Source organism: Rhinolophus sinicus, linkage group LG02 (assembly GCF_036562045.2).
Source record: "Rhinolophus sinicus isolate RSC01 linkage group LG02, ASM3656204v1, whole genome shotgun sequence".
Classification (NCBI taxonomy): domain Eukaryota; kingdom Metazoa; phylum Chordata; class Mammalia; order Chiroptera; family Rhinolophidae; genus Rhinolophus; species Rhinolophus sinicus.
In genome coordinates, this window is record NC_133752.1 from 33764191 (window position 1) to 33789929 (window position 25739).

Consider the following 25739-nt stretch of genomic DNA (forward strand, 5'->3'; position numbering starts at 1 on the left):
AAAAATGCTTTTACACTTTTCACCTTCACTTGGAGTTAACAGTTCTACTTGAGTCCACTAGATGGCAGCATGTACACATAGACGGTATACGAACGTGCGAAACCTTTTAGAAAAACTGAAGGAACCTGAACTACAAATCCCAGCATGCACTCTATTAAGCACCTGACTTGCTTCTGTACAAAAGTCTCAAGTTTGTTGCTCGCTCAGTGATCTGGAGGACGCCATCCACTTGCTGCTCTAAAGTAAGATTTCCTAATATATTTTAAATGAAACTTTGGACTGGGAAAAGGGGAGGTTGATTTTTTAGTTGTTGCTTTGTTCTGCACATTACCTCTTTCAGGATTAATCTTAGTAGGGATGTCAGGATAAGGGTGTGTTTTTACCAAGTTTGAAACTCTGGTATATTTAGTTTTTCAAAAAAGCCAAAGAAGAGAGGATTTTACATTGTCTTACGTAAACATTTTTCTTCTTGGCCTATAAAAATAGAGTTCCTGAAATTACTGTTCTCAGCTAACCCGAAATTAACATTTTGATTCCAACATTGAGAGTAAGAAAGCCATCATGTGTGGTTTTCACTTTGGATGTATTGAAAGTTGCCTTATTTTACCATTTCAGGCCACGTTTGCACTCATTTCCCCAAATCAATCCGTTTTAATTTGATGGTGCAGCTTTATCTAATAGTAAGGCTTTGGCTCCAAAATCTAGTCCCAGAAAGACAAGGAGGCCAGCTTGGGGGAGGTTTTCAGAGTAAGCAAACCAGCTGCTCGGCGCTTCAGCGATTGTTCAGTAAATACTTCTCTGAGTGTCAGAGGCAGACTCTGGCATGTGCCTTCGCAGTGCCGTGCGCCAAAAGTCACTAATGACAATGCTGTAAACACCATGCTCAAGATTGGGTGGGGTAAAGATTACTGGAATCTCTTACTTTCTAAAGTATATATTGAATATATCTCTTAACCCTTTCTATATTTAAAATGAAAATGTATCACTCGTGTAAGGACAAAGAAACAACAGTGCAAATTCATTGCATCAAAGAAAGACTGGTACCATAAAAGCCCAGCTTCTGCCGCATAACACATGTGAACTAAATCAGAGAACATCTGTGAAGTCCGCTGTTCCCTGGAGGTAGTTCTAACGCGTGGTTGGGCCCTCCGAGGAGCGGACTCCAAGATAGAGTTAAACAGGCATGGATTTTATTAGGCGAAACGGTGATGTGGGAGAAAATGAGGAGGGAGCTAGGTAGGGCTGGGACAGCGGTAAACCACGACGGAAGTCCGCCCGCGGGGGAGGGAGCGGGACACCCGACTGGGTGGGAGCACCCAGATGGCCTTGAGGTTTGCGGGAGGGTCCGGGAGACCGGTGGGAGGAGGGCCGTGTCGCCTAGAAATGGGTCTGCTTTAGTGTTCGTGCCACACTCATGCACTGCCCACAGGAAAATGGCCTCAGCACCAACTCAGCCATGGGTTTCGGAGCGGTGGGCTGGTGGTCAGTTACCCGGGCGCTAGTCAGTTACCAGCTGGGGTCCCGGAGGCACAGGCCCTTAGCACCACCTGGGGTCCGCTGGGTGTGCGAATGAACCAGGGCTTCTCTCGGAACTGCAATCAGCAGGCCTGGGTTTGAATTCATAGCTGTGCAAGACTGGATAAAGCACATCTCTTTGAAGTTAGTGCATTGGTGACCAGGCCTGGTCTCATCTTTGAAATACTCTCTTCTCCACCCCTTCTGCTCCTGCCTGTGGCTCCCTGCCCAGGTCTGTTCTCCACAGTGATCTTTCTAAAACACATGTCTGATCATGTCACATTCTTTCCATTAATCCTTCAGTGCTCATTTCCCACAGGAGTCACTAGCCCCTCAGCAGGTGGACCTTCCACAAAGGGAGGGCTTGAAAGGGAAGTGTCCTTTGTTTACAGCAAAAGGCCCAGTGTGGCTGAAAAGAACAGAGATAAGTTCAAAAAGAAAGACTAGATCATGTGAGCCCTCTAGGCAAGACTAGCTAGCTACCTGTACTTCATCAGGCAGGTAACTGAGCAGAGTGATTGTGTAGGTTATTTGTGCTCGTATTATTTAAGTTTGTTCACTCAACACCCATCCAACTCACTCCTCACTCCCACCCCCTTTTTTTTGCCTGGAATGCTTACATGATGCCTTGGGCTGTAGCAGCCATTTTGTGACTTGGTGTGAGGTCTGAGGCACACATTAAGGACCGCAGAGTTAAGAGACAGAACCTGGTTCCTTGAAAACAGCCTCATTAAATCATCATTTGACGCATCACCGCCCCCAACCTCATCACTAACCATTCCTCTCACCCTGAGACCTACAATCCAAGCACTCGCCAAATATCTCACGCGCATCACATTTCCCTTATGTCAGAATTTCTCAGTCCTCTCTGTTAAGAATTAGTAATTGTGTCTGTTAAAGAGTCACTACTGCATGCTTAAACTTTCAAAGAGGATCCGCAGCATTGTGGGTTGGAATGTGCACATAGCAAGAGTCAGAATACCTGAGTTTGGTTCTGGCTCTGCTATGGTACTGACCTGCTCTATGACCTTGAGTAGGTCAGGTCAGTTTCCTCACCTGTAAAATGGGGGAACTGACATGATTTGATTTTCCAGTTCTCTTGTTCAATCAGTCTCTGAAGGTAACTGTGAAATCTTTCCCAGGGACAAGGAAAAACCACAGACTATTGATAGTGCAAACCCTGACAAAAGTTTACAGGAAAGAAAGTGAGACACAGCCCGAGTAGTAAAGACACATACAACGCCATAGCAGTGTGTGTTGCGAAAGTGGGGAGGTAGTGGAGGTGGTCAGGGGAAGGATTCCACTCCTGCTGGACCAACATCAGAGGCCCTGTTCTCCAGGTACTGAAGTAACGAAAGGTAGGTTAAAGCCTAATGTCTCTCTGCCCCAGTTATCATTCCAGTGGGTTATGCTAACTAAATGTTTCTGATACACAAGGCTAGGTGTCTAGAGTAAGTAAGTCAGATGGTGGGACTGTTTGTACAGAGGGGCTGTCTTCAAGTTCTTAAAGGTGTATATTGAACCATTCATTCTAGATGTTACTGCCGGCATAGGGCCAGGTGCCACGGGGTAAGCCATTAAATACACCTGTCTTTAGATTAAACCACAGGTTCCATTATGGGTCGACTTGATGGAAAGGTCATCATCCTGACAGCTGCTGCTCAGGGGATCGGCCGGGCAGCTGCCTTAGTAAGTAACCATCTCGTTGTTTGCTCACTAACTGTTGAGGTATTGAATTATGTAGACAGATTCCATGGTTATTTAATTCTGCTCTACTTTTTTTTTTTTATTATTGACTTTTGTGCTTCTGTTGTCTAAAGTTAAAAAAAGAAAAGTCACTACTCCTGATCCCAGGCAGATGAAGGAAACAATAGCTCACATGTTTGTTATGTGACATCACTAACAACTTTTGACTCTGAGAAACTTATGTCTCTGCCTCAGTTTCTTTGCTCCATAAAAAATTTCCTGCAGAGGTCCTACAGGAGTACATAGATTTCTGAAATTATGTCAATTCAGATAAAGGACTTCAGAGTTATAAGACTATCTGGTTACCTTCACCTTCTAACTTATATCCCCTTCTCACACATTATACCCCCTACCTGAGCAAATCAGGCACTTTAAGTATAATGGCAGGGTATGGTTTGATGTTTATGAAAACAGTAATACACTCTTAGGAGGAAAAGTGTTGAAATGACCTATTTTTCTCTGATTATTTGGAATATAATAAGAAATGAACTATATTAAGAACTTGCTCAGAAATAGAATATAGTCTATCAAATCACAGAATAGTATTTTGAGAGGTGTTAATAACAGAGTCTTAGTTTTTTAAAAACACTATTTTGTTTGATATTATTTAAAGAGACAATTCAGATGACAAACACAATATATGTCACATTGTTCTAATTAATGATAAAAATAATAACAATGGGAAGGGTGAGGTTAGAGTAGATGGTTTGAAATTCCACCTGCTTTATAGGGGGGAAAACAATGAAAATAAGATAAAAGGGAAAAGGCTAAATGGCTTTCCCTTCATGAGAATAGTTAAACCTAGTAAACAAAAGATGTATTTGTGCATTGTGTCTACCAGGCTTTTGCAAAAGAAGGTGCCAAAGTCATAGCCACAGATATCAATGAGTCCAAACTTCAGGAACTGGAAAAGTACCCGGGTAAGCAACTCAGTCACTTAAACTTGGGATTCAACGTCTGCAGAGCTGAAAGGGGATTGCTTAGCTGCTGAGCTCCACTGGCCTCCTTTTCAGGGCCTGACTCTGATATCAAATTTATATTCTGTGAACTGACAGGCAAAATATGCACACTTAAATGTATAAACAAAATTTTAGGTGTAGACTTAAATTTTATTTATCCAACCTGTTGAAGGACTCAGTACCCAATAAGAAGATTACATGTGAAAATTTAACAGTTAACTTTTCATAATAACTTCACTCGCGTGCCCGCCTCCTCTAAGGGCAGTGCTGTCCAATAGAATTACAGCATGAGCCATATGTGTCATGTTCAGTTTTCTAATTTCCTAGTGGCTACATTTAAAATGTAAAGGAAACAGGCGAAAAATCATTTACGAATATATATTTCATATAATACAATACATCTAAAATATTATCATTTTCACATAATCAAACATTATTAATGGAATATCTTACAATCTTTTTTTCATATGAAATCTCTGAAATCCATGTATATTTTACACTCACAACCCATTTCAGTTCAGAAGAGCTGCATTTCAAGTGCTCAATAGCCACATCTGGCTACTGGCTAAGGCGACAGCTCAGCCCTAAAATCACATGTCATGATTAGGAAGCCAAAGAAATTACCCAAGTGACTTAGGTGTGCATCGCCCCTTATTCTGCCACACTGAACCCAACTCCAACATCAGAGAACTTCGCTTAGAGTTACTCTGAAAGAAATCAGAACAGAGAAGTCATTTGAAAATTAGCTGTTCCCACAAAACAGAACAGGTTACAGGATCAAACACCAATTAGTTCATTGATTTAGTTAACTGAATTAGACTGTGTTGAATTTTCATTCCAACAACTCAAAGTAAAGCTATTGTACTAGAAAAGCACAAAGGGAATGAGGGCTTTCTCACACTCAATTTCAGTCTTCCCTTTCTTTGTTTATTCATATTGTATTCCTACATCCAAAAGATAATAAAATAAATCATAGTTGTTGTTTTTTTTTAAAAAAAAGACATAAAGATAATGACTGCTGCTTTCATTAGAGAAGTTTTGGAGTTTTTTTGGAACTAGTACAGTGTGTATCTCTCAGACCTCATGCCTGAGCTCTTAAGCTTTTAAGTGCTTCATCCCTTCTTCTGACCTCTCATTTCTTCTCCTGCAATTTAGTCTAAAAAATAAGTGATGATACACTTGACCAAGAGAGTCACTTTAATAAATCATGGAATTGACATAAAAGTAAAACTCACAAAGAGAAACAATCTCTTTTCCCACTACCTTTGCCCTTCCCTGTCACACAGACAGAATTCAGAATTTCTGTAGCAGTTACTCAACCTCTGGGAGAAAGAATGGCCTAACATGGCCCACTTTCAGTCATTACTGCTGGCTTACTGAGAAACATCTAATGTAGATCATGCATACTGCACTCTAAAGTCTTTACTCAGAAAAGACCTTTATTCTTCAATTCAGAGAATGGAGAGAAAGGGAGAGAGAGAGATATGTTACTGGGAGATCCAGGTTGGGAGGACTTGAAGATTTCTACTAATGAGAGTCTTAGGACCCTACTAATGGTCAACAATCCTGTGAAGCTTAACTGGACAGATACTGCAGTCTTCACGTTTCCAAACAGCTAGTCTTCTAGGCTAGACACGTTTTATGGGTATAGATAAGTAGTGTCTTTTGTTTTCTCTCTCAGGTATTCACACTAGGGTCCTTGATGTCACAAAGAAGAAACAAATTGATCAGTTTGCCAATGAAGTTGAGAGACTTGATGTTCTCTTTAATGTTGCTGGGTAATTCAGACCTTTTTTGATTTCACTCTCCTTACAGAATGTTTGCCATGACTTATTAAAAGATAATATCGCCAAATTATTCATCATGAACCATAATATATTTCCTGGGAAATGTGGCTGGATTCTGGACAGAATTTGTATTACAAGTGTAGAGATTGACCTGGGCTTGGGGCCTAAAGGCAGTTAAGATCTAATCAAGACAATTTATACTAATCCAAAATATTGATCGTCTTAAGGCTGTTAACAGGCCTACACCAGTGGACTTGTCACTAATGTTCCACTGGCACTTATACAATAAAATGAAAAACTGTTTTCCGGTAGAGTATCTTTAAAACAAAGTATATTTACTAGACGCCAAGTACTCAGTTTATTGAAATGCGTTATGTTCCCAATTTTTTTGGCACAATATTATAGCAAGTTCTTTACACCTCCCAAGCTCAGTGTTTCTTATTGGGACAATAAATCCCAGCAAAAGAAGTTTTGTTGTTGTACCTTTATAGACAGCACAAAAAGAAGGGCTTAATTAAACTTATTAGGGTGGTACCAAACTTATTGAACCCCCGTGAATGATAAGAGACTGGAACTGAAGCAGCTGCATGTAAACACAGTGACTGCCAGTCTTCTCCCTTCTCAGGCGGGACAGCAGAGATGAGTACAATGGAGGCTTACACCTGAACAAAGTAAATACATTCTGAAGTTCCACTTTTCTCATGGACCTCTTTTCTTACATTGGCACTGCTGCACGGATAGAAAAATCCTAGAGCCTTCGAATATATTTTTGTGGTTCTTCCTAACCGTGTTTCAGAGTGGGGGGAGGGTGCAAATCCTGGTCTGCCCACAGTTTAGCATGGGTTACAACGTATGGGGGTTAAATTAAGCAACAATTTGTGATCGTCTATTTTATAAATAACCTGCTCATCCTTTATATGAGAATATACCCAGAGCCGTGAAAAAGAATCAACTAGCAAAATTAGTTTTTGAGCATCAATTAAACTTTCAGCTAAGTCAGGGATATAGAAACAGAGCCTGTGGTTCTTGCTGTGGTTCCACTGAAGTGGATGACAGCAATGACAACCAACAATAGTTTCTCATTGATTACATAATTCTGCCAGGTGACAGAAATCAATGAGGACTCCAGTTTTTAGAAGGCTTCCTGGAGGAAGAGTGACTTGAAAAAGAGGGAAGGTTAATTTTTTCTGCTTTCCTTATTCAATATGTTACAACTGTACCTTAGCAATATTACTTTGCTCCCCGGAGATGTTTGTTTTCCTTGCAATTTTGTTTGCCCTTGACAATGTTAAATCTGGGCCAACGGAGGGCACTGTTGCTCTTGAAATAGGAGTCAGGGCAGGTGTCCTTTTTTATTTGCCATCTGTCCTGTGTAGTTGGTGTACAGCTGCTTCTGTTTCGTAGCCTGAATCTCTTGCCCTCTTCTTTTAAAAGAAGGATGTTGTTTTCAAATAAATGTATTTAGCTTAGGTTGTTTGGATACTTACTAACCTAATGACTAATATTATGTTGGAACTGTTAAAACTCTTGGTAAGGGAAGGGACAATGGTTTAAGTCACTAAATGACAGTAAAAATGATGAGAACATGGATAGAAGTCTTTATAAATTATTCTCCTCCCCCTTCACCACCACCGTTGAATCACTGTTCCAGTTTTGTCCACCACGGAACCATCCTGGACTGTGAAGAGAAAGACTGGGACTTCTCGATGAACCTCAACGTCCGCAGCATGTACCTGATGATCAAGGCATTTCTTCCTAAAGTAAGAAGGCCACCGCCTCTAGGATAAGCACCACTGGATAAGTAGATCTTCTTGTTGCCGTCTAGAAAGGATCCCCACATGCACTGAGGCATGAAATTAGTTAGCATAATGACTAACCTGTGTTGAACATTTATATCAAGGAATTTAATATAAATTAACTCATTGAACCTTCCAGTTCATCCATTCAAGGAATATTAAGCACTTTCTCTGCGCCGGGCTTTATTCTTGGTGCAGAGGACACATCAGGAACTAAACAAAGTCCCTCCATAAGAGAAGTCCCATTGTTGAGGGGTGAGATAGGATAATATTTAATCAAATGAGCATGTACCATGTGTGGTGGTTATAAGTGCTCTGAAGAAAAAGAAGCTAGGATATCAGTGGGGCCCAGGAAGGCCTCATTGATAAGGTGAAATTTTCATAGAGATCTGAATGAAGTGAGGGAGCTAACCATTCAGGTATCTGGGGAGAGGCCTCCAGGAAGAGGGACGGCAAGGAGGCACGTGGCACCAGAACAGTCCAATGAGTTAGATGCCACTCTCTCATATCCACAGTACAGAGGATGAAACTGGGAGGCTACGTAATTTGCCCAAGATCGTCACGTAACTAGCAAGTGGTTAGAGCCAGGATTCAAACACTGAAGTTGGGCCCCTTCTTGAATTTCACGGCCTAGGAACACACCCTATTGGATGGATGTACCCTACTGCTTCTCTGTACCCTGAGTATTCTGCTTGCACTCCTGTTTTTAGCTGAGCTGCAGAGATACCAGAGAGGTGGGAGAGAGTGTGTGCTAAAGAGAGTTTTCCTTCTATCTGCTACCATTGAATTCTCCAGCCTTCACACAACTAATCAATGTTGTTTATTTTACTTTACTAATAAGCATTAAGTACGTTTTGATAGAAAGCACCACACTAGGTGCTCTGGGGAAGGGAGGTATAAATATGAAAAACACTAACTTCAAATGGTCTTGTAAGCCTATAGTAATAGACAGCACAGGCTCAGACAGTGAAAGGGGTTGACAGAGTACAGAATCAGTTCAGTTCAAAACTGTAAGTTGAACCCTCGTGAAAAGCAGACGAGCCATTCTTCTCTTCCATCCCAGCTGGATTAGATGACTGACATACTGAATGCTGCCCAACCCAGGGAAGGAGAAGAGCTTTTTAATGCAAAGCAGGGCTGGTACATTGCTCTGAACATTCAACCTAAGGTCAAGAAGGATCCAGATGAATATTAAAAGGAAAATTAGAAAAACTGACTTAGTAACAAAGGAACTTTTTCAATCTACTTGTTTGCGCCTAGAAGGATCTTTGGGTGGGTCCACAGAATGTTGAACAGGTAAAAATTTTAATTGCCTTTTTTGCTTATTTGAAGTTCATGAGAATCTGTATTATTTAGAACTTGAATGTATCCTATGCTAAGACTGATCCTTAGCATAGGAAATGGAAGAGAATCAGAGGCTACGGTGAAAGGGGAAAGTATAGGTCACAGTAAACAAGACTGTTGCACATGTATGCATTTGTCAAACCAGCCTACTTCATGTCTGGAAAGCTTTACACATATCAGTGAAGGAAATATGTGTGGGATACAGTGAAGCTGAAATTTAAACTTGTAAGTAAGTGTTACCTTCTAAATGCCAAACGCTAACTTGTAAATTAGTGAGTTTGTCTATGATTTAAAGCATCATAACAATAATCCATGTGAGCCAATAACACTGATTTGTAAAAAGTAAAAAAAAAAAAAAAATCCCAAGAGATATTAATGACTAGGATGGGGAATCAGAAGGAGTCAGTGCCATTTGTAAAGGTGACCCTAAACAACCTGACCCTGGCCTCAGAAGACCTTGGCAAGGCCTGCACTCCCATGACCTGGGAGATGGCAGGCACTTGTACCCTCTCAGCATCTATCTCTTTTATTTAAAATGAGGGTGACACAATCCCTTCCAGACCAAATTGTCTAGGATCCTCTGTATTCATTAAGCATGACGCACATATACCAGGTTAGAACTTTCCAGGGGAAGCCAGGATTTGGAGTCTAGGCAGATCTGAAAGGTCAGATGGTCAAACATAGGAACACTTGTAGGAATTTTTGATTCATGGATAGACAGAAAGAAAGCCATTCCAAAACTGGAAGACCAGCCAAAAGGCAGACAACAAGTTGAAAATACTGTAAGAAGAGGTCAATGCAGAACCCAAGATCCAATATAGAATGGAAGAGATGTATTACGGCAAGAATTCCGGAGGTCTTGGGTATGTGGTGGGGGCTGCTCCCCTTCCTGTATCTTAGAAGAGCCCCTAGCACATAGAGGTACTTAGCAAACATCTATTGAATGAATAAACCTGCCTAGGTTATCAATCCAGTTGGAGGTCAGGCACAGAATCACTGAAGACTCGGAAGCCAAGGTCTGCCACGTTTAGGAGCTGAGCTCTGGTGAGTGAGGACAGAATGGCTGGGTCAGAGTAGGACTAACTAGACAGAGGGAATGTTTGGAGGCCTTTCTCTAACCCCCACCTGAGTTTCTGGGCCATCAGCCCTATATAGCATCACTACGGTACGTACCAGGCACTTCACTTTATATTTGTAGTCGTGCTCGCCAGAGAGGACCATTGCATGGGGAGCCAAGAAGACGATTCACACCGTGACAGCAGGTACCGAGCTGCTGGTGAGAAGGCAGTACAGGAGGCAAGGACTATGGGCTCTAGAACCAGCAGGGCTCTAGAATATGGGTTGAATGGATAGTACAAGCATTAGGGGCCGCACCACCATCTCCTAGGTGCCCAAATTCTAAAGTTTTGCCTGAGTTATTACACTTCAGAAGGCTGGAGACTTAACTTATTTAATAGCCCATCGTTATATAGAGAGGGTGCCAAAAAGATGTATACACCTTTTAAGAAAGGAAAACTGTATTAAAATTGTAATACTCAATATATACTGATAACAAAAGATGAATACAAGTCACGTTTGACTTCTACAGTTACAAGAGGTGCTCAAAGTGGTTACCATCAGCGTCCAGACACTTCTGATTACGGCGAACTACTGCTTGAGCAACGTTGGCCAAAGTGTCCACTTGTGTACATTTTTTTGGCACCCTGGTTTTAAATTGGACTCTATGTGGTCTATATGTATTGAAAATGGGTTATACATGACAATGATAGCTCAATGAAACTGGAGAAATAAATGAATAAATAGGGTTATGTTATTCAATAAATTGAGTAAGAAAGAATAATTTCAAGTCTTGGTTTTCAACACCATTATACTTTATTATGAGGACCCTATTTCATTATGATCCTCTATTATATGGATAAACAAGTTGGAGTAAATATTTTCTCCCTTGTCATCTTCCTTGACGGCTGGGTCACCTCAGCCTCTCCTTGTATTCTGTTAGTCCATCTGACAATGCTTTAGGGTTTTTATAGACTCAGCTTTTAGGTACAATTTGTAGCTAAGTGTCAAAACAGAAAGTAAGAAGAATACCACAAGGAAACCTATAATCCTGCAGCCTCACTCCGGGATCAACCCTATGAGTCACCTGCTCCAGTCCTACACCTCTTTTCTGAAAGCTGCTGGAGAAACTCATCCCAACAGAAGTGATTTTTTTTTCCCTCCAGACCCTTTACAATGCCTATTGAGACTCTTTTTAGAAACTCTTCACTTGATTTTCGTGATAGAGCATACCCTGGTTTTCCTTCTCTTCTCTAGTAGGTTCTTCCATTTCCCCAGCAATTATTTTAACTCTTCACCACTCGCTGGTGTCCACTGTGTCCCTGGTTCTTTATGGTCACCCTCCCAGCCTCTGATTTCAAGGAAAAGTTAGTGTCCATTAGGCAGAAATTCTCCCCACCTCTCGCTTCTTCCCCCAAAACATTCACGGGTAACCATGCCCTTGCACATAGGTATATTATCTTGAAAACATACATGTTATAATTAATAATAAAGTATAAGTTCATTTGAAAACATTTTTTAATCCATAGCAGCTTTTTTCATTACCTTTAGATCTGGGGCAGGACCCAGCAATCTGCACTTTAAACTGGCACCTCAGGAGATGGTGATTCATCAAAGTGTATTGACCACCTACTGTGTGCCCTGTCTAGTAGGACAAGACAGACACAGACCCTCCCCTCACGAAGTTCATACTTTAGTGGGGAATTCTGAGGGAGACCTTCTTAGGAAGCACTGCCCTAGGTGGGGGAGGCAGCCCTCACTGCCCGTAACTATTTACCAGGTCCTGCTCTTACTGCCTCAACTGTTTCCATCTCTTTGCCCACAGACATTTCTGCATCTCCGCTTCCATCACCCCTTTCCTAAATCACTGCCTCAGCATCCATTGGTCGTCTCTCCAGGATGCTAGAGCCATTGTTAGATTCCCCAAATCTAAACTGATCACTCCTCCCCTGCCTTACACCCTTTACTGTCACCACCTTGTTGCCTTCAGTGGAAAGCCCAAGTTCCTAAATTTCGCTCCTGTTGGCCTGTGCAGCCTCATTCCTCGCACAGCCTGCATTCCAGCCAGACCCATTCCTTCCTCCAGTTCCATGATAAAGCCTTTATGCATACAGTTCTCTCCTTAAAATACTCTTCTATTTTTCTAACACTCTAGTTTTCAAAACTCAACCCACGTTTTTCCTCCCCAGAAGCCCTCTGGCTGTCCCACAGCCTGAATCAGTCCCTTCCTACCACCACCTTCTTCTCTGTGAAGGTCTCTACTGGCCCTGGATGCTAGTTATGTCAGCCAATCCAGTCGGACTGGCAGCTGTCTATAGGTGGGGTTTTTGTCATTTACCTTTGAATCTCCTGGACCTAACACAATACCTAACCACAGTAGGTATTCAACAAATAACCATGTTGAGTGAAGTAAGAGTTTTCCACCATCAGGAACACACAGTAAGGATGACCGTTCATTCGCATTCCATTTAGCTCAGAGGTGTCTTGGTCTTGCTGATGCTCTTGTGCCACAGGAAGGGGGTAATTCCCCGGGAACTCGCTGCCAGTGAGTGTGTGCACACGCCATCAATTCCCAGCAATGTTGGGTGAGACTCCTTCACAGAGCTTAGTGTTAATAGCTAACAAAATGGTTCTGCAAACCCCAAGTAAATGCAAATCTTTTAAAGAGGTAGTAGTTTAATCCTGCAGAGTGGCATTTGGTTGTTGTTGTGTTTTGGCAGATGCTTGCTCAGAAGTCTGGCAACATTATCAACATGTCCTCTGTGGCTTCCAGCATCAAGGGTAGGTCTGTCTTCCTGGGATCATGATGCACAGACTCACACACCTTCCCAAACTCAGGGCTTAGAGAACAAGCATAGCAGAGATCATGGACCCCACACATAACTTCAAAACTGCCTTTTAAAAATCGGTATTAAGTTCTTTAACTCCCAGTCCTTTTGCCTTAGGTGTGAAGCGGTCATAAAATTAAAGTTTGTTTGCGTCACCCTCCCTTTCATTCCTTCTAATGGATATGGAAAGGAAGAACAAACTGGGAGGAGGAAACATGTATCCATTTAATTAATCAAAAAAGATGTATTGAACACCTACTATGTGCCCCTGTTCCAACAGAATTCACAGTCCCCTGGGAGGTGAGGGTCAGGCAAACACACACCTACAGTGTGATAGTACATATTACAACAGAACTTTGTGCAAAGTGCTGTCACAATACCGGGAAGCTAACTGCCTGTGACTCTGAGGAGCGATTCACAAAGACAGTTGATCTGGGCCCTACATGAGAAGTGGAAGAGCCAGGATTGCAGTGTAAAATGGAGGTAATGTCACACTGGCACAGATGGATTTGTGAGTTTAAAATAAAATAGCGACTGCTGAGATTACATTCCTGCTCTTTGCAAGGACACACGGATTAAGCCTGCACAGGAGAGGAATGCCAAGAAATGCCTAGACCTCTTGGTTTGTTTTGTTTTGCTTTGTTTTTCTTTACCCTGATTTTCTTTTGGAATCTGCCTCAGGGGTCTGCCAACTGATGGTGAAAAACTAAGACCACTGCAGGCACTTAAATGCAGCATCTCAACACCTACGTCTCAGCTGAGTTGTGCCGATATTATTTTCACAAATTCAGAAGCTAGCTCTATTAAGGGAGAAATCGTGTTATCTATTTTTAAAAAGGGTGAGGTGGGAGGAAGCATGACAATGGTTACTGAGGACACTTATTTGTGTTCCCTTTTTAAAGGAGACTATTTTTTGTATTCCTTCAATTGTTGAACCTTCCCTACCCCCTCAGGAGTTGTGAATAGATGTGTGTACAGCGCAACCAAGGCAGCTGTGATTGGCCTCACAAAGTCTGTGGCTGCAGACTTCATCCAGCAGGGTATCAGGTGCAATTGTGTGTGTCCAGGTGAGTTTGGCACGTTAGGGCTGTGAGCATGTCCTTTCTGACATCCCCATTGCAATTGTGAGAGATACGCGTGTCTACATAAGCTTGTATAGCCCGTGTTATATTGTATCCTGTCATAAGGAAAAGTTCGAGAGAAAAAGAGCCTAGGCTTATTAACAGTCCAACAGTAAATTGAGAGAGAGGCTAAGTCATTAGGAATAAGCCACAGATGAAAAGTGTTTAACATCACTCACATGGGGCAATTCTAAACCACCAGTTCAGAGACATCACTGGCCAGGGCTGGATGTCTTGGAACCAGACCAGGGATGACCTTGTCAGGGGAAAGAGGAAAAGTAGACCATGCTCGCCGGACAGCTGGAAGAAAGTAAAAGGAGCCTTCAGAGCAGCTGCTGAGTCATGGAAATCACCTGGGTGGCCCATAAATTAAAAGGACAGAGTAACACCTCCCTTTATGCCATAAAAAAGGGGGTCAGCAAACGATGGCGTGCAGTCCCAATCTGGCCACCACCTGTTTTGTAAATACAGTCTTATTGGAGCACATCCACACAGTTTGTTTATGTGTTGGCTAGGATTGCTTTTGTGCCACCATCAGAATTGAATAGTTGTAACAGACCAAATGGTTCTCAGTGCTAAAAATATTTCCTATCTGGCTTTTTACCAAAAAGTATGCCAACCTCTTGTTTAAAGGAAAGGAGAAAAGCAGAACTTATTTTTAGTAGAAAGGACATTAAATTTGTCCAAACAAAAGCATTCAATAACTTATTTCTTAGGAATAATTTCTCATTCTCTTAATCACTGTGGGTGTGTCTATTAGGTAGGTATGCCCTTTCACCCCACTCTGCCTATTCAATGAATACAAGGTGCCTAAGACCAATTACTAACTTCCTCCCTGAAAAGAAATTAAATATTGCATATCCAGTTTCTCTCAGTCGATCACAACTGGTGTTTGAGGGGTTAGGCAGACATATCATTTCACCATTACCTGTGGGACTTTTCCAAACCTGAAAGGTATGCCACAATTTGGGGAAGGAGTTGACAGGGAAAACTGTGTACAGTACAGGCATGCCTTGGAAGTAATGCAGGTTCGATTCCAGCCCACTGCAATAAAGCGAGTATTGAAATAATGCAAGTTGTAATCTTTTTGCTCTTGGAGGCTCTTGCTTTCAATTTTTAAAAGACCCAACATCTGTGGAATGCAAAAAAGTGAAGCACAATAAAACAACATATGCCTGTGGTTTGAAAAGTCCCACAGGAGATTCTGATGTATCCTCTCAGGTTGAAAAACCACTGGCTTATTAAACAGGGAAAACTACTAAGTACCCTTCAAGCTACAGAATTGCCATGATTGAGGTGTTCTGTTTAATTTTTCGTGGACTAGAAAGATAAGCACAGGTAACACTGAGAAAAAGGAGGATACAGGAGAGACAGTTTCACTGGGTTTTAGCATATGTACTGGTGATACTTGAGTCTGGCTATTCTTGGTGCTATTTACCCAATGGAATAAATGGCAAAATGATTTGGAAAATATGATTGTTTTAGCAGCTGGACTTTTCAGGAGATTGGAAAATATGTTATCAAACTCCCTGCAACAAGGAACTAGCTGTGACTCACTGAACCAGTCACAGAAGAAAACCTGATGAAGAATGATTGTGTCTGGGATGGTGCTGGTGGTTGTATAGTCAGAACTCCTCACCCCTAGACTTGTGTAGACTATGGCATGGTGTGTCAGTCTGTGCCATGGACACAGCAGAGTCCAGTGACAATGGAATTAAGTAGAAGGCAAGGCTTGCTCTACAGTTTTCATTTAATGGCCATTCATACCAGCCATGTGTGAGAGATGACGCTCATTCTCGTCTGTGCAAGGAAGCTGATAAAGCTATAAGAATTCTGAAGAGACTGTTCAGTGAAAGCTTTAGGTGCGTTGAACACACTGTTGGTAGAATTCGGGATTTTAAGGAGGCAGTTGATGAGGGAAGTGAAGAAAATATCAGAAACTAATACAAGGGGATCTTTATTATGTGGTTTCAGAAAGTATTTTAATACTATGGCCCGCAGTAACGTGGAAAGTAGAAAACATTCCTAATGAACTCGGTAATCTAGCTAAGGCAGTTTCCACCCACAGTGTTGAAAAGTGCTGCCCGCTTGTAGTAAAACGTGAGGGGAGGGAGAGAAGCTAAAGAAAAGGCTGTTAAATATAAAGGAGCCAGGATTCGCTGAATCTAAAGATTCCCAGACTCTCCAGAGAAATGGCAAATGATGATAAAATTAAGAAATGGTTTCTGAGCAAACATTAAATCTCAGGAGCGTGGTCTAAAGATGAAGCTGAGGGTGTGACTGTAAAATCATTTGTTGTGACCTTAGAAAGATCACATGGTCCCTGGCGTACTGTCAGTCAGAAAAAAAGGCCCTCTAAAGAGAATTTACGGATTACATAAGTGAACAAAAAAGTCTGGGGAACTTTCTCTGTAGGAGTGTGAACTAAGCGGGATTTAAAACTTGCGGTGTCATGCTTTTTTAAAAATAAAATAATTTCAAATTATATTTCTGATGAGAAACATGAAACAGTGGTTAAAAATAGGAATTTGAAACCACTGAAAATAGGCAAGATATGAAGAAAATTTAGAACCACCTAAACTACAGACAACTGTGACAGTCATGCAGTTGAACTTGACCGCACGAATGCTTTTGAGATGATTAAGGCAGTTTAGATCCTTGTTGGTAAAGTACTTGTATGATTTTATCTAATCTCAAGGTGATTGTGGGGATTAATGGAAATGATACATGTAAAAGTGCTTAAAATCCATAAAGTATCATGTTAATGTAATGTGACTAAAATATATGTTTTGGGAATGCTGAGTGATTCACCAAGTCCCTGGCTCATGTCACAGAGAATTATAGTCTGTGTTTTTTAAAATCATAGAAATGTTATTACAGAAGTTACAAACCTACTAACTAAAAGAGCAAGTACGTGGAGGTAAAACTGTCATTCTAAGTCATGGAGAAGAATTGCTGTATCATAATTATATGTTCCATATCATTAACTGTCAATTTCTTTTTCAGTTAAAGTAAGTAACCAAGCTGAATGTCCCCCTTTGATTTAGGAACGGTTGATACCCCATCTCTGCAAGAAAGAATACAAGCCAGACCAAATCCTGAAGAGGTACATCTACTATTTTCAATGCATTTCAATCTTGTTAGAAACTGTCCTCTTCCTTACCTAGAGTAAACAGAGAGACAGAATGTAGAAGGGTGGTTCCAGGGGCTGGGGGAGTGGGGGAGAGTGGGGAGTTATTGTTTAATGAGTACAGAGTTTCAGTTTTGCGGGACGAAATGTGTTCTGCAGATTCATTGTAGAACACTGTCAATGTACTTAACACTGCTGAACTGTACACTTAAAAATGGTAAATTTTATATTATGTGTATTTTACAACTTTAAAAAAAAAGCTCTCTTCATTAACATTAACTTTCTGATCTGTTGCAGTGTCTGTCCGTGTTAGCATAGCAAAATAGTTTGAGTGGCTTCGAAGTCACCATAGGCCTGCTTGGTCTGCTTAGTCCACAATTAATGATACTACTAATATTCTCACGTATCATGTATCATGCATGAGTAATTAAGGCAAGCCAGTGGTACCTGTGTAGGTTCATCTTGCCTTTGACCCCCAGAAGAAGCTGCAGGTGAGTTCATACTTCAGCTTACATCACAGATGTCTGGTATGCTTTCTGGTCACAGGCACTGAGCAATTTTCTGAAGAGACAGAAGACTGGAAGATTTGCAACTGCAGAAGAAATAGCCCTGCTGTGCGTGTATTTGGCTTCTGATGAAGTAAGCACTATTCTTCCCAATAATTCATTATCCTCAATCATATTTGGCCACTATTTGATTATCAGAAAATGTCATCTTAGAGAGTTCTGGCATATATATGCTAAGATGCTACAGTTACTAGATAGAGATAAGTTCTGATTTAAATTGCTCAAAGGAAGGCCACTTGGATCTGAGCTGATGGCTTTTCCTTTTTCAATTTTATATGTCACTAAATCTTGTAGCAAATGAAATGGAGGGTTAAAAAAATTAAATTGCTAGATTTTTAAAGACAGAATTGCTTTCAAAAATTACAATTGGGTATACCCTGGTTAAATGTAATTCAAACAAATGAACCTCCAAAATTATGAGTTTCAGGTAAAAAGGAGAGAGGGTAACCAGATTGTGTCCAGGTGACACAGATTTGGCATCTGGTGTTTTTGGTTTTACTGGTGCCTTGTGTGGGAGACTCCCACTGGTATTTTTTTCTATGAATTCTTTACTTGTTTGCCATCATGTATAGAAATTCCTAATTCTCTTTCCACTTAGCATCTATTTTCCACTTAGCATCTATTTAGCAATGGTTTTCTTCCTTAATGGCTACTGTATATTTTTTAATGGCATACAACTGCAGTAGCAGAATATATATATATATATGACATAGAGCACAAGAACATCCCCCTCTATTTTATGTCTTTGAATATTACATGATCAGGGAACTGTAATGTATGAAGAGACAAGGAAAGGGGAGTAGGTGGGAGTATCATTCACTGATCAGTTACTGTGTTTCCCCAAAAACAAGACCTAGTCGGACCATCAGCCCTAATGCGTCTTTTGGAGCAATAATTAATATGTCTTATTTTACTATAATTTTTTTTTACTTATATTAATTTTTGGTCCAAAAGACACATTAGAGCTGATGGTCCAGCTAGGTCTTATTTTCGGGAAAACACTATATATATGTATATATACATATATACACATATATATGTATATGTGTGTATATATATATATACATATATACACATATATATGTATATGTGTGTATATATATATATATATATATATATATATATATATATATATGAGAGCTTGCATTGTAAACAACAACAAAACTTGGGAGAATTGGGGTCCTTTCTTGGTAAAAGAACCAAAAACACCTTAGTTTATCTACATTATATGATCAGTTTTCATAGATTGAACTTTAAAAATTTCTGTACTCATATTATGTCTTTCCTTCCTACTTCTTCCCTTGTCTCAAGCTTTAGATAAATTTAAAATTAAGAACACAAATTTGAGTCTTTATTATCCAGGTTTAAGTTAAAAGATTTTTAAACCTCTACCACAAGGAATCATTTTAGCTTTAATTTTTTGGAAAATGAAAAATTCTGTAGAAAAAGTTATTTATTTTAACTTTTTTAGTTGTGCACAGATTTGGGTATCTTAAACTAGTATAGAATATTTTTTCATAGTTTAGATTATAATAATTATTCTTCATAAACATTTTAAAAACACATTTATTGTGCTTCAGCTCTTAGAATTACCTGTATATTGAGTAGTTATATATACAATATTTTTGTTGTTTCGTTTGGTAATTGACTTGATCCCTTTATGACTGACACACTTGATTATGTTCAAAAGTTTATTAGTGGCATAAAACTCAGCCAGTTTAGAATAGTTCTGAGTTTCAAAATGAAAATGTACTATGATAGCCTACAATTTATCCTAATTTGAGAAATTACTACAGAGCACTTCACTTCTTAATGTTCTGATTCTGAGATGAAACACCTAACAGACCTTACATAGAATGTGACATGTGCTAAAACACCAGCCAGAGGCCGGTTAACTGCAGACCACAAGAACACTTGGCAGTTTTAAATCATCCAAAATTTAATTTAGATTTTCCTAAATTCTGTTTGAGTTTTCCTGTTCCCATGAGAGTAAATTGTTTAGCTACGTCAGTCATAGAAGATTGAAGAAACACAACCTGTGTTAAACCTGGTTCATTGTTGTCTCCTTGTGTTTATCACTGCAGTCTGCCTACGTAACAGGTAACCCTGTCATCATCGATGGAGGCTGGAGCTTGTGACTTCTGGATCTCCTTGCTGGGAAGGCAGACTCTTCCTGTCCACCAGGAACCTGGTGATGAAGAAAACTCACCCATGTCTTTCCTATTAATGGCATAGTAATCAAAACAAGCTCGTTTTAATGATGGCATTATTCTATTCACAAGAGTCTGCTTCTTTAAACATATTAATCTCTTTCTAATCTGTTTTGAAATCATTGTAGATAACATGAAAGATAATGAATTCATTGCAAATGAATAGTTTTAAAAATAAGCCTCAATTTGTAAGCACATAAACTGTGAATATAAAGAAAAAAGGAAGGTTTTTAAGAAAAATGTATTAATGTCTATTTTACCTCTATATCCCAATATTCAAATATTTTTGTAGAATTCTGCATTGGTCTGTATATGGATAGTGATTTTAAAATTTTACCATTATAATTGAATACCAGAGGTAAGGAGTTTGGTGTCAGTAACTTACACTGAAAGATATTTAGATTCAGAACTGTATTGTTGATCTGTTATATAAAATAATCATCAGGTGTTTATACTTAATGGATGTCATCACTTATAATTAAGTACTATTTTCTTCTGGTATTTAACTTCTTAGTCTAAGTAAAAAATCTTTATTAAAATAAGCAATGATATTTTCATGGGCCTAAGAAAATATAGTTAACTAACTTGGCAGTATTGTCAGTTTGAGGGATTTTTTTTTTTTAGATTAAGTATAGATTTTTTTTCACCACATTCCAGGATAAGAGATAAGAGGATATGAAATTTAGAAAGTCTCTGGATCAATGAATATAAATGAATCATGTAACAGGAAACAAAGAAAGAAAGAAAAGAAAATTTTCAAGAAAAAATTTTAGTAAATTCACTGATGGTAATTCTATAAGAAATTATTACAAAGAGTTTTTTTTCTTGTTCTTTATAGGGTTTTGTATGTTTTTTATTTGTTACTACTTCAAAAGACCAAATGGTATGATGCATGTATACAGTACTCAATAAATGAGCAGTAACACTTAGACTTTTCTCTTAGAGCCTTAATAATACCAAGGAAATATTGAAATGCACAATGAACAGATAACATTTTATGTTTGAGGAAGAAAATTCTGCAGTTTATAAAAGTGAGTTAAACTTGACTGCAAGGATATTTTGACTAGCATTCCCAGAGTCCACTGATTTTAAGATTTGCTTTGGGGTTCTAGACCAGACATTCCACGACTGGATCACAGATAGCTTGGTTTGTAACCTACACCAAGTCAACCAGTTTATCCTGGATTTCAGTTTTCTGGTTTCTGAAATTAAGGAGTTGGGCCAAAAGACCTGGGTTTCTTTGGGGTGTATCAAAATGCTGTAACTTCTTATCAGGTGAGGTATGGAACGCTGTAGTTTATAAGTACACTATGAAGTACTTTATGCTGTAAGCAAGTGCACATGTATACTCGTATGTATAGCTATGAACAAATGAATTCTAAATAAACAAGTGATGATTCTGCAAATGCATTCTAATTTTAACAAATGCTCCCTCAGATTTAGTTCTCTCAGAGCTAACTAAATAAAACATTATAAACAATAAAAGCAAGTAAAATCTAGCCCAAAAGTTCCATGTTCTTCAAAGTCATGCGAATCAAATCAGGTGATGTATCAATGAAGATCATATGACTGGAAGAAAAGGAAAAATGTATTTCATTGTTTTGGTAAGAGGAAGCTAATGTCACCAGGAACTTTTGCAAGCTTTAGGCAAGGAAGAGTTCAGTTTAGGAGAATAATCATTTTAGATGCTCTGAAGAAGGTTATTGGACAGAATGTAGGTTCATCCATTCTTTCCAAAAGGAGAATCTGAAGGACAAAAATGAGTGGTTTCTGCCTGGTGTAGACATTTATTTGACATTTTCCCTCTTGCCTGAAAAGAGGTGATTAAAATTGGCACTTGCTTCAAGGAGTGAAAAACAGGTAAGAATTTTTTTATTTTTGAAGGAAATGAAAATTATCCCAAAAGGGGCGCGCGTGTATATACACACACTTAGTTGGGCCTGGGGGGTGGGGGGGTGAACAGAAGAAAGGAAAACGGAAATGGAAGTGAGTTTTGAAGGAGAAAGAATCAAACAGCTCACGGAAAGGTTAAATCCAAAACAATACACAGCAAGAAGGGCATGTGTTAAAGAAGCGATAATAGGGAGAGAAGTCTTTTATCCCACTTAATTGGTGACCAGGGAAGAAAACTGTCTTCCCACCGCACCTGAGAAGATTCTTCTAAAAAGTACAACTAAAAGATGGTGTTAAAATCCAGAAAACAGAGGTTGGTTTAGGGACCGATAAACCCAGCCATCGGCTACCCAGACCGCACTCCTGGCTCCTGAAGAACTACCGTCTTCGCCCAAGGTCTCGGCATCACCAGGAAAGACTTGGCGCCAGGGTATGCGCTCGCGGGGCGACCTTTCCACGGAGCTTCCCTGGGGAGCGCACTGGTCCGGGCACCGACGACCCGCAGGCCGCCCAGCGGGAACAAAAGACTGAACATGGTGCCACTACGAGGTCCCGGGAACTGGCCCCTCTCCCCGCCGGGTCTCCCGGGCGCCCCTCTTGCCGGCGCCATCTGACCCCAAACCCCGCGGAGGGCGCTCACCCCGGGTGGGTTCCAGCGTCGCGGGGCCGGGTCTCCCTCTGCTGGGCCGCCCAGCGCGCGGCGGGGAAGGCGGGGCCGCAGATACCCGCGGCGCGCCCAGCGGCCCGAGAACTGCACTAATCGCAGCCGGGGGTTCCGCCTGTAGTGATGCGCTCCCGGGAAGCCCAGCGCGCCCGAGCTAGACGAGCCTGCTCCGCACACCTTTTAACCCATCTTTCAGTCGTCGGGCAGAGCCGAGTGCCTGCGCCGGAGACCACGAGGTAAGTGGCCTGCAAAGAACACTGAGGGTACAAAGAAAGAAGCGGCGCCCGCGGCGGGAAACTTGTCGGCCTTGCCAGGCCAAAGACCCGGAGCGAGTGCCCAGCCCTTTGTGGTTGTATATGGAGTGGAAGGTGTCTTTGCTGTTGTGTTGTTGGACAGGAATTTTCTTGTTTGTTTTTGTTTTAATTCTCAAGTCAGTTAGAGGGTGTGGCTACTGTGGGCTAGGTTAGCACCCCTAGGTACTAAGAACCATCAGATCCCACTGGCTGGAGAACAGAATCACCAGCTCAAAGCAGTTTGTGGTTTTTTTCTACATACCAGGCATCAACTTGTTATCTCACCCTAGACTCTGGTGTGATTTGTTGCATTAAAAGATTAATGGCAGGAAGCCACTGTTTCCTTAAGCTTCTCATCAAGAAATCAACAACACCCGCACAGAGACAGAGTAGATACCTTACTTAGCCAGGTCATCCTCTGTTTTCACAGAAAGACTAAGACTTTTCCCCATTTGTCCTCTGTAATGGGGCCTCCACCCGACATTGCTGCTCACCAATTCTCATGAAATTCTGGTTTACTCTTTCTCTCCAAGTCAGGGCTGAAACATTTCAGTTCAGTAAACACCTATGTATCTACTCTGGGCCAAGCAGGCATAGGGACATAGGAGATACAAATATGCATGAAATACAGTTTCTGCCATTCAGTAGCTCAAAATCCAATGGATCAGAATATACCTAACAAGTAATAAGGTCGTGTAATTCACCCTATACTAATGATGTGAACAAATGACTAAGTCACATAATGTATTTTCTAGCTTATAAAGGTCTTTGGAATTATAACCCTATTGACTCGGTTTTTGCCTTTTTTTTATGATTTCCATTATAGGCATTATAAAATAAGTGGGAGGAAGTCAGTGATGTAGGTCTGAGTTCGGGGGCCTACACCAGAAGGTCCTCTGCTGGATATGGAATTTTGTCACTCAAGTCCATTCCTAACTGCTTCTAGTGTGCCTTGTTGTACAGAAGAAACTGGAGAGCTAAAACATTTCCCATACTCCCTTCCAGTTAGAGTTCTGGATGTAAAATTAGGGTCAGGCAAATGGATCACTTGCCTGAGAGTTCCAGGGCAGGGGTGAGGCAGAGGCCATGTCCCTGCTATTTTTGGCTGTTTTCTGTTGGCAAAGAAGTTCCTGGAAACATCAGTGTTCAGTCTCCAGAAATGTGAGTGTGGGAAGAACTTCTAACATTGGTGACAGCCAGAGTCAGCACTGTCTTGTTGAATCACCAGCTCCATGGCTGTCAAGACGCAGTTGAGGCAGGTGGTGAACATATTCTGTGCTCCCTGTCGAGGCAGCTTCCAGATCCCAGCTTCTAGGAGTCACAGCTACAGTGGTGTTCTTAAATTCCACAGTCCTGTGGGACCTCCTGATTGTGCAGAAATAGTACACTCATTGGTTGTTCGGTTACTGATATTCTAGAAGTCATTCCTGGAGGTCCATCCTACACCTTGCACTTCTAGCCCTTTCAACAGTTCACTTAATTCCCTGTATAAAATCTCTTCCTGCTTGAAATACCTGGACTGGTTTTGGTTTTCTGCTCTGCACTGACTGATTAATATGTTTGCTATGTAGCCTCTGAGAGTCACCTAAACCTAATCTCTTCAGTTTCTTTAGATGGGAAATGAAACCATGAGATTAAACCCAGGGGCTGGCAGTGTTTGAAATGCCTTCGGTTGAGTTGCACCTTCTCCACTTGCCACAGACCCCCATGTTTGAGTTTGGCCCCCAAGGCATTTAAGTTTGTTACCCGTAGATTAGATTATCTCTGAAGTCTCTTGCTCTACAAGTATAATGTAAGACATTTCTTCACCTAAAACATTTATAGAATATGTTCTACAACAGCAGATTGTTGAATATCTGGTTCATGTCTAATTATTTACTGGTCTTACTAATAATTTGTAGGCCACAGACTCTTGGTCAGCACACCAACCCCAATGATAAAACAGATTTTTCCTCTGGGGAAAAGGGTTTACATCTTTTGCACATAAAGTCTAGGAACATGGTATACGGGGAAATGTAGCTGCCTATGTATTCTTGTGGAATGAGGAAGTGTTCTCAGTATTTTGTAGTCATGTGTCATACATGTTAAGGAAAACACATTCATAAGTTCTAAAGAGTTTGTAACAGCCTTATGAAGTTATTAAATAAGTCTTGTCAATATAATAAAGGGTCTTTGCCTTTTTAGAAATTCATTCTTTTATTTATTTTTCTGTAGTTTATGTAAAGGACTAGAAACTTTCGATTTACCGATCTCCCTTGCCTGTGCTCTTCAGTACAGTACATGCATACTTCTTTCTCAAGGAAAGTCTTATAAAAGGAACAAAGTATTGGGAGACCACATGGGCACTCTATGATGTACTTAGTACTGCTTTAAGATTGTCTGTGACATAGGCATTATCACCATATTACAGATGAAGAAACATCCCGACTGGTTAGCTTGTGCAAAATGGCCCAAGTAAGAGGCAGTGACGCAGGATTTACACACAGGGTTTTCATCTCCATTTTCCTCTGACCTTTCCACATCTTGCACACAATGCTCTTAATTAATAGAGCTGTGCACAGAATTCCCTACGTGCACTTTCCTTTTCGCCTTTCATCCTTTATTCGTGTGGTTCCTCTGCCTATAATGGTTTTTATTTTCTTTGCAAGACTAAGTCATCTTTCAAGGCTTGATTCAAGTACCACTTAACCTCAGCCAAGCAAGGCAATACCTCCTCTCCCCTGTTTATACCTGCACTTCTCACATCATAATTACATTATCTAAAGGTAACACTAGCTGCTATAACAGATGAATTCCAAAATCTCAGTATAAGGAATAGATAACCTTACAAT

At 40.6% G+C, this 25739-nt stretch overlaps 2 protein-coding genes across 9 annotated transcripts in view; both read left to right on the forward strand.

The window, feature by feature from the left end:
- The first annotated feature begins 149 nt into the window (after positions 1-149).
- BDH2 (3-hydroxybutyrate dehydrogenase 2) lies at positions 150-20496 on the forward strand. The gene is made up of 10 exons (XM_019738908.2): positions 150-242; positions 3113-3204; positions 4103-4181; positions 5902-5998; positions 7659-7767; positions 12924-12984; positions 13985-14098; positions 17200-17258; positions 17829-17921; positions 19933-20496. The coding sequence occupies exons 2-10, from the start codon at positions 3133-3135 to the stop codon at positions 19984-19986; spliced, it is 738 nt and encodes a 245-aa protein (XP_019594467.1). The 5' UTR covers positions 150-242; positions 3113-3132; the 3' UTR covers positions 19987-20496.
- Positions 20497-21679: 1183 nt separating this feature from the next.
- The window catches only part of SLC9B2 (solute carrier family 9 member B2), a 43939-nt gene continuing 39879 nt past the window's right edge, over positions 21680-25739 (forward strand). For 3 of the 8 annotated variants that reach the window (XM_074322900.1, XM_019738897.2, XM_019738896.2), the window contains exon 1: positions 21680-21918. The gene's annotated coding sequence lies outside the window, so the exon portion shown is untranslated. Of the gene's footprint in view, positions 21919-22122; positions 22852-25739 lie in introns of those variants that run through there. The other 5 variants (XM_074322888.1, XM_019738894.2, XM_019738898.2 and 2 more) reach the window with 4 other exon arrangements.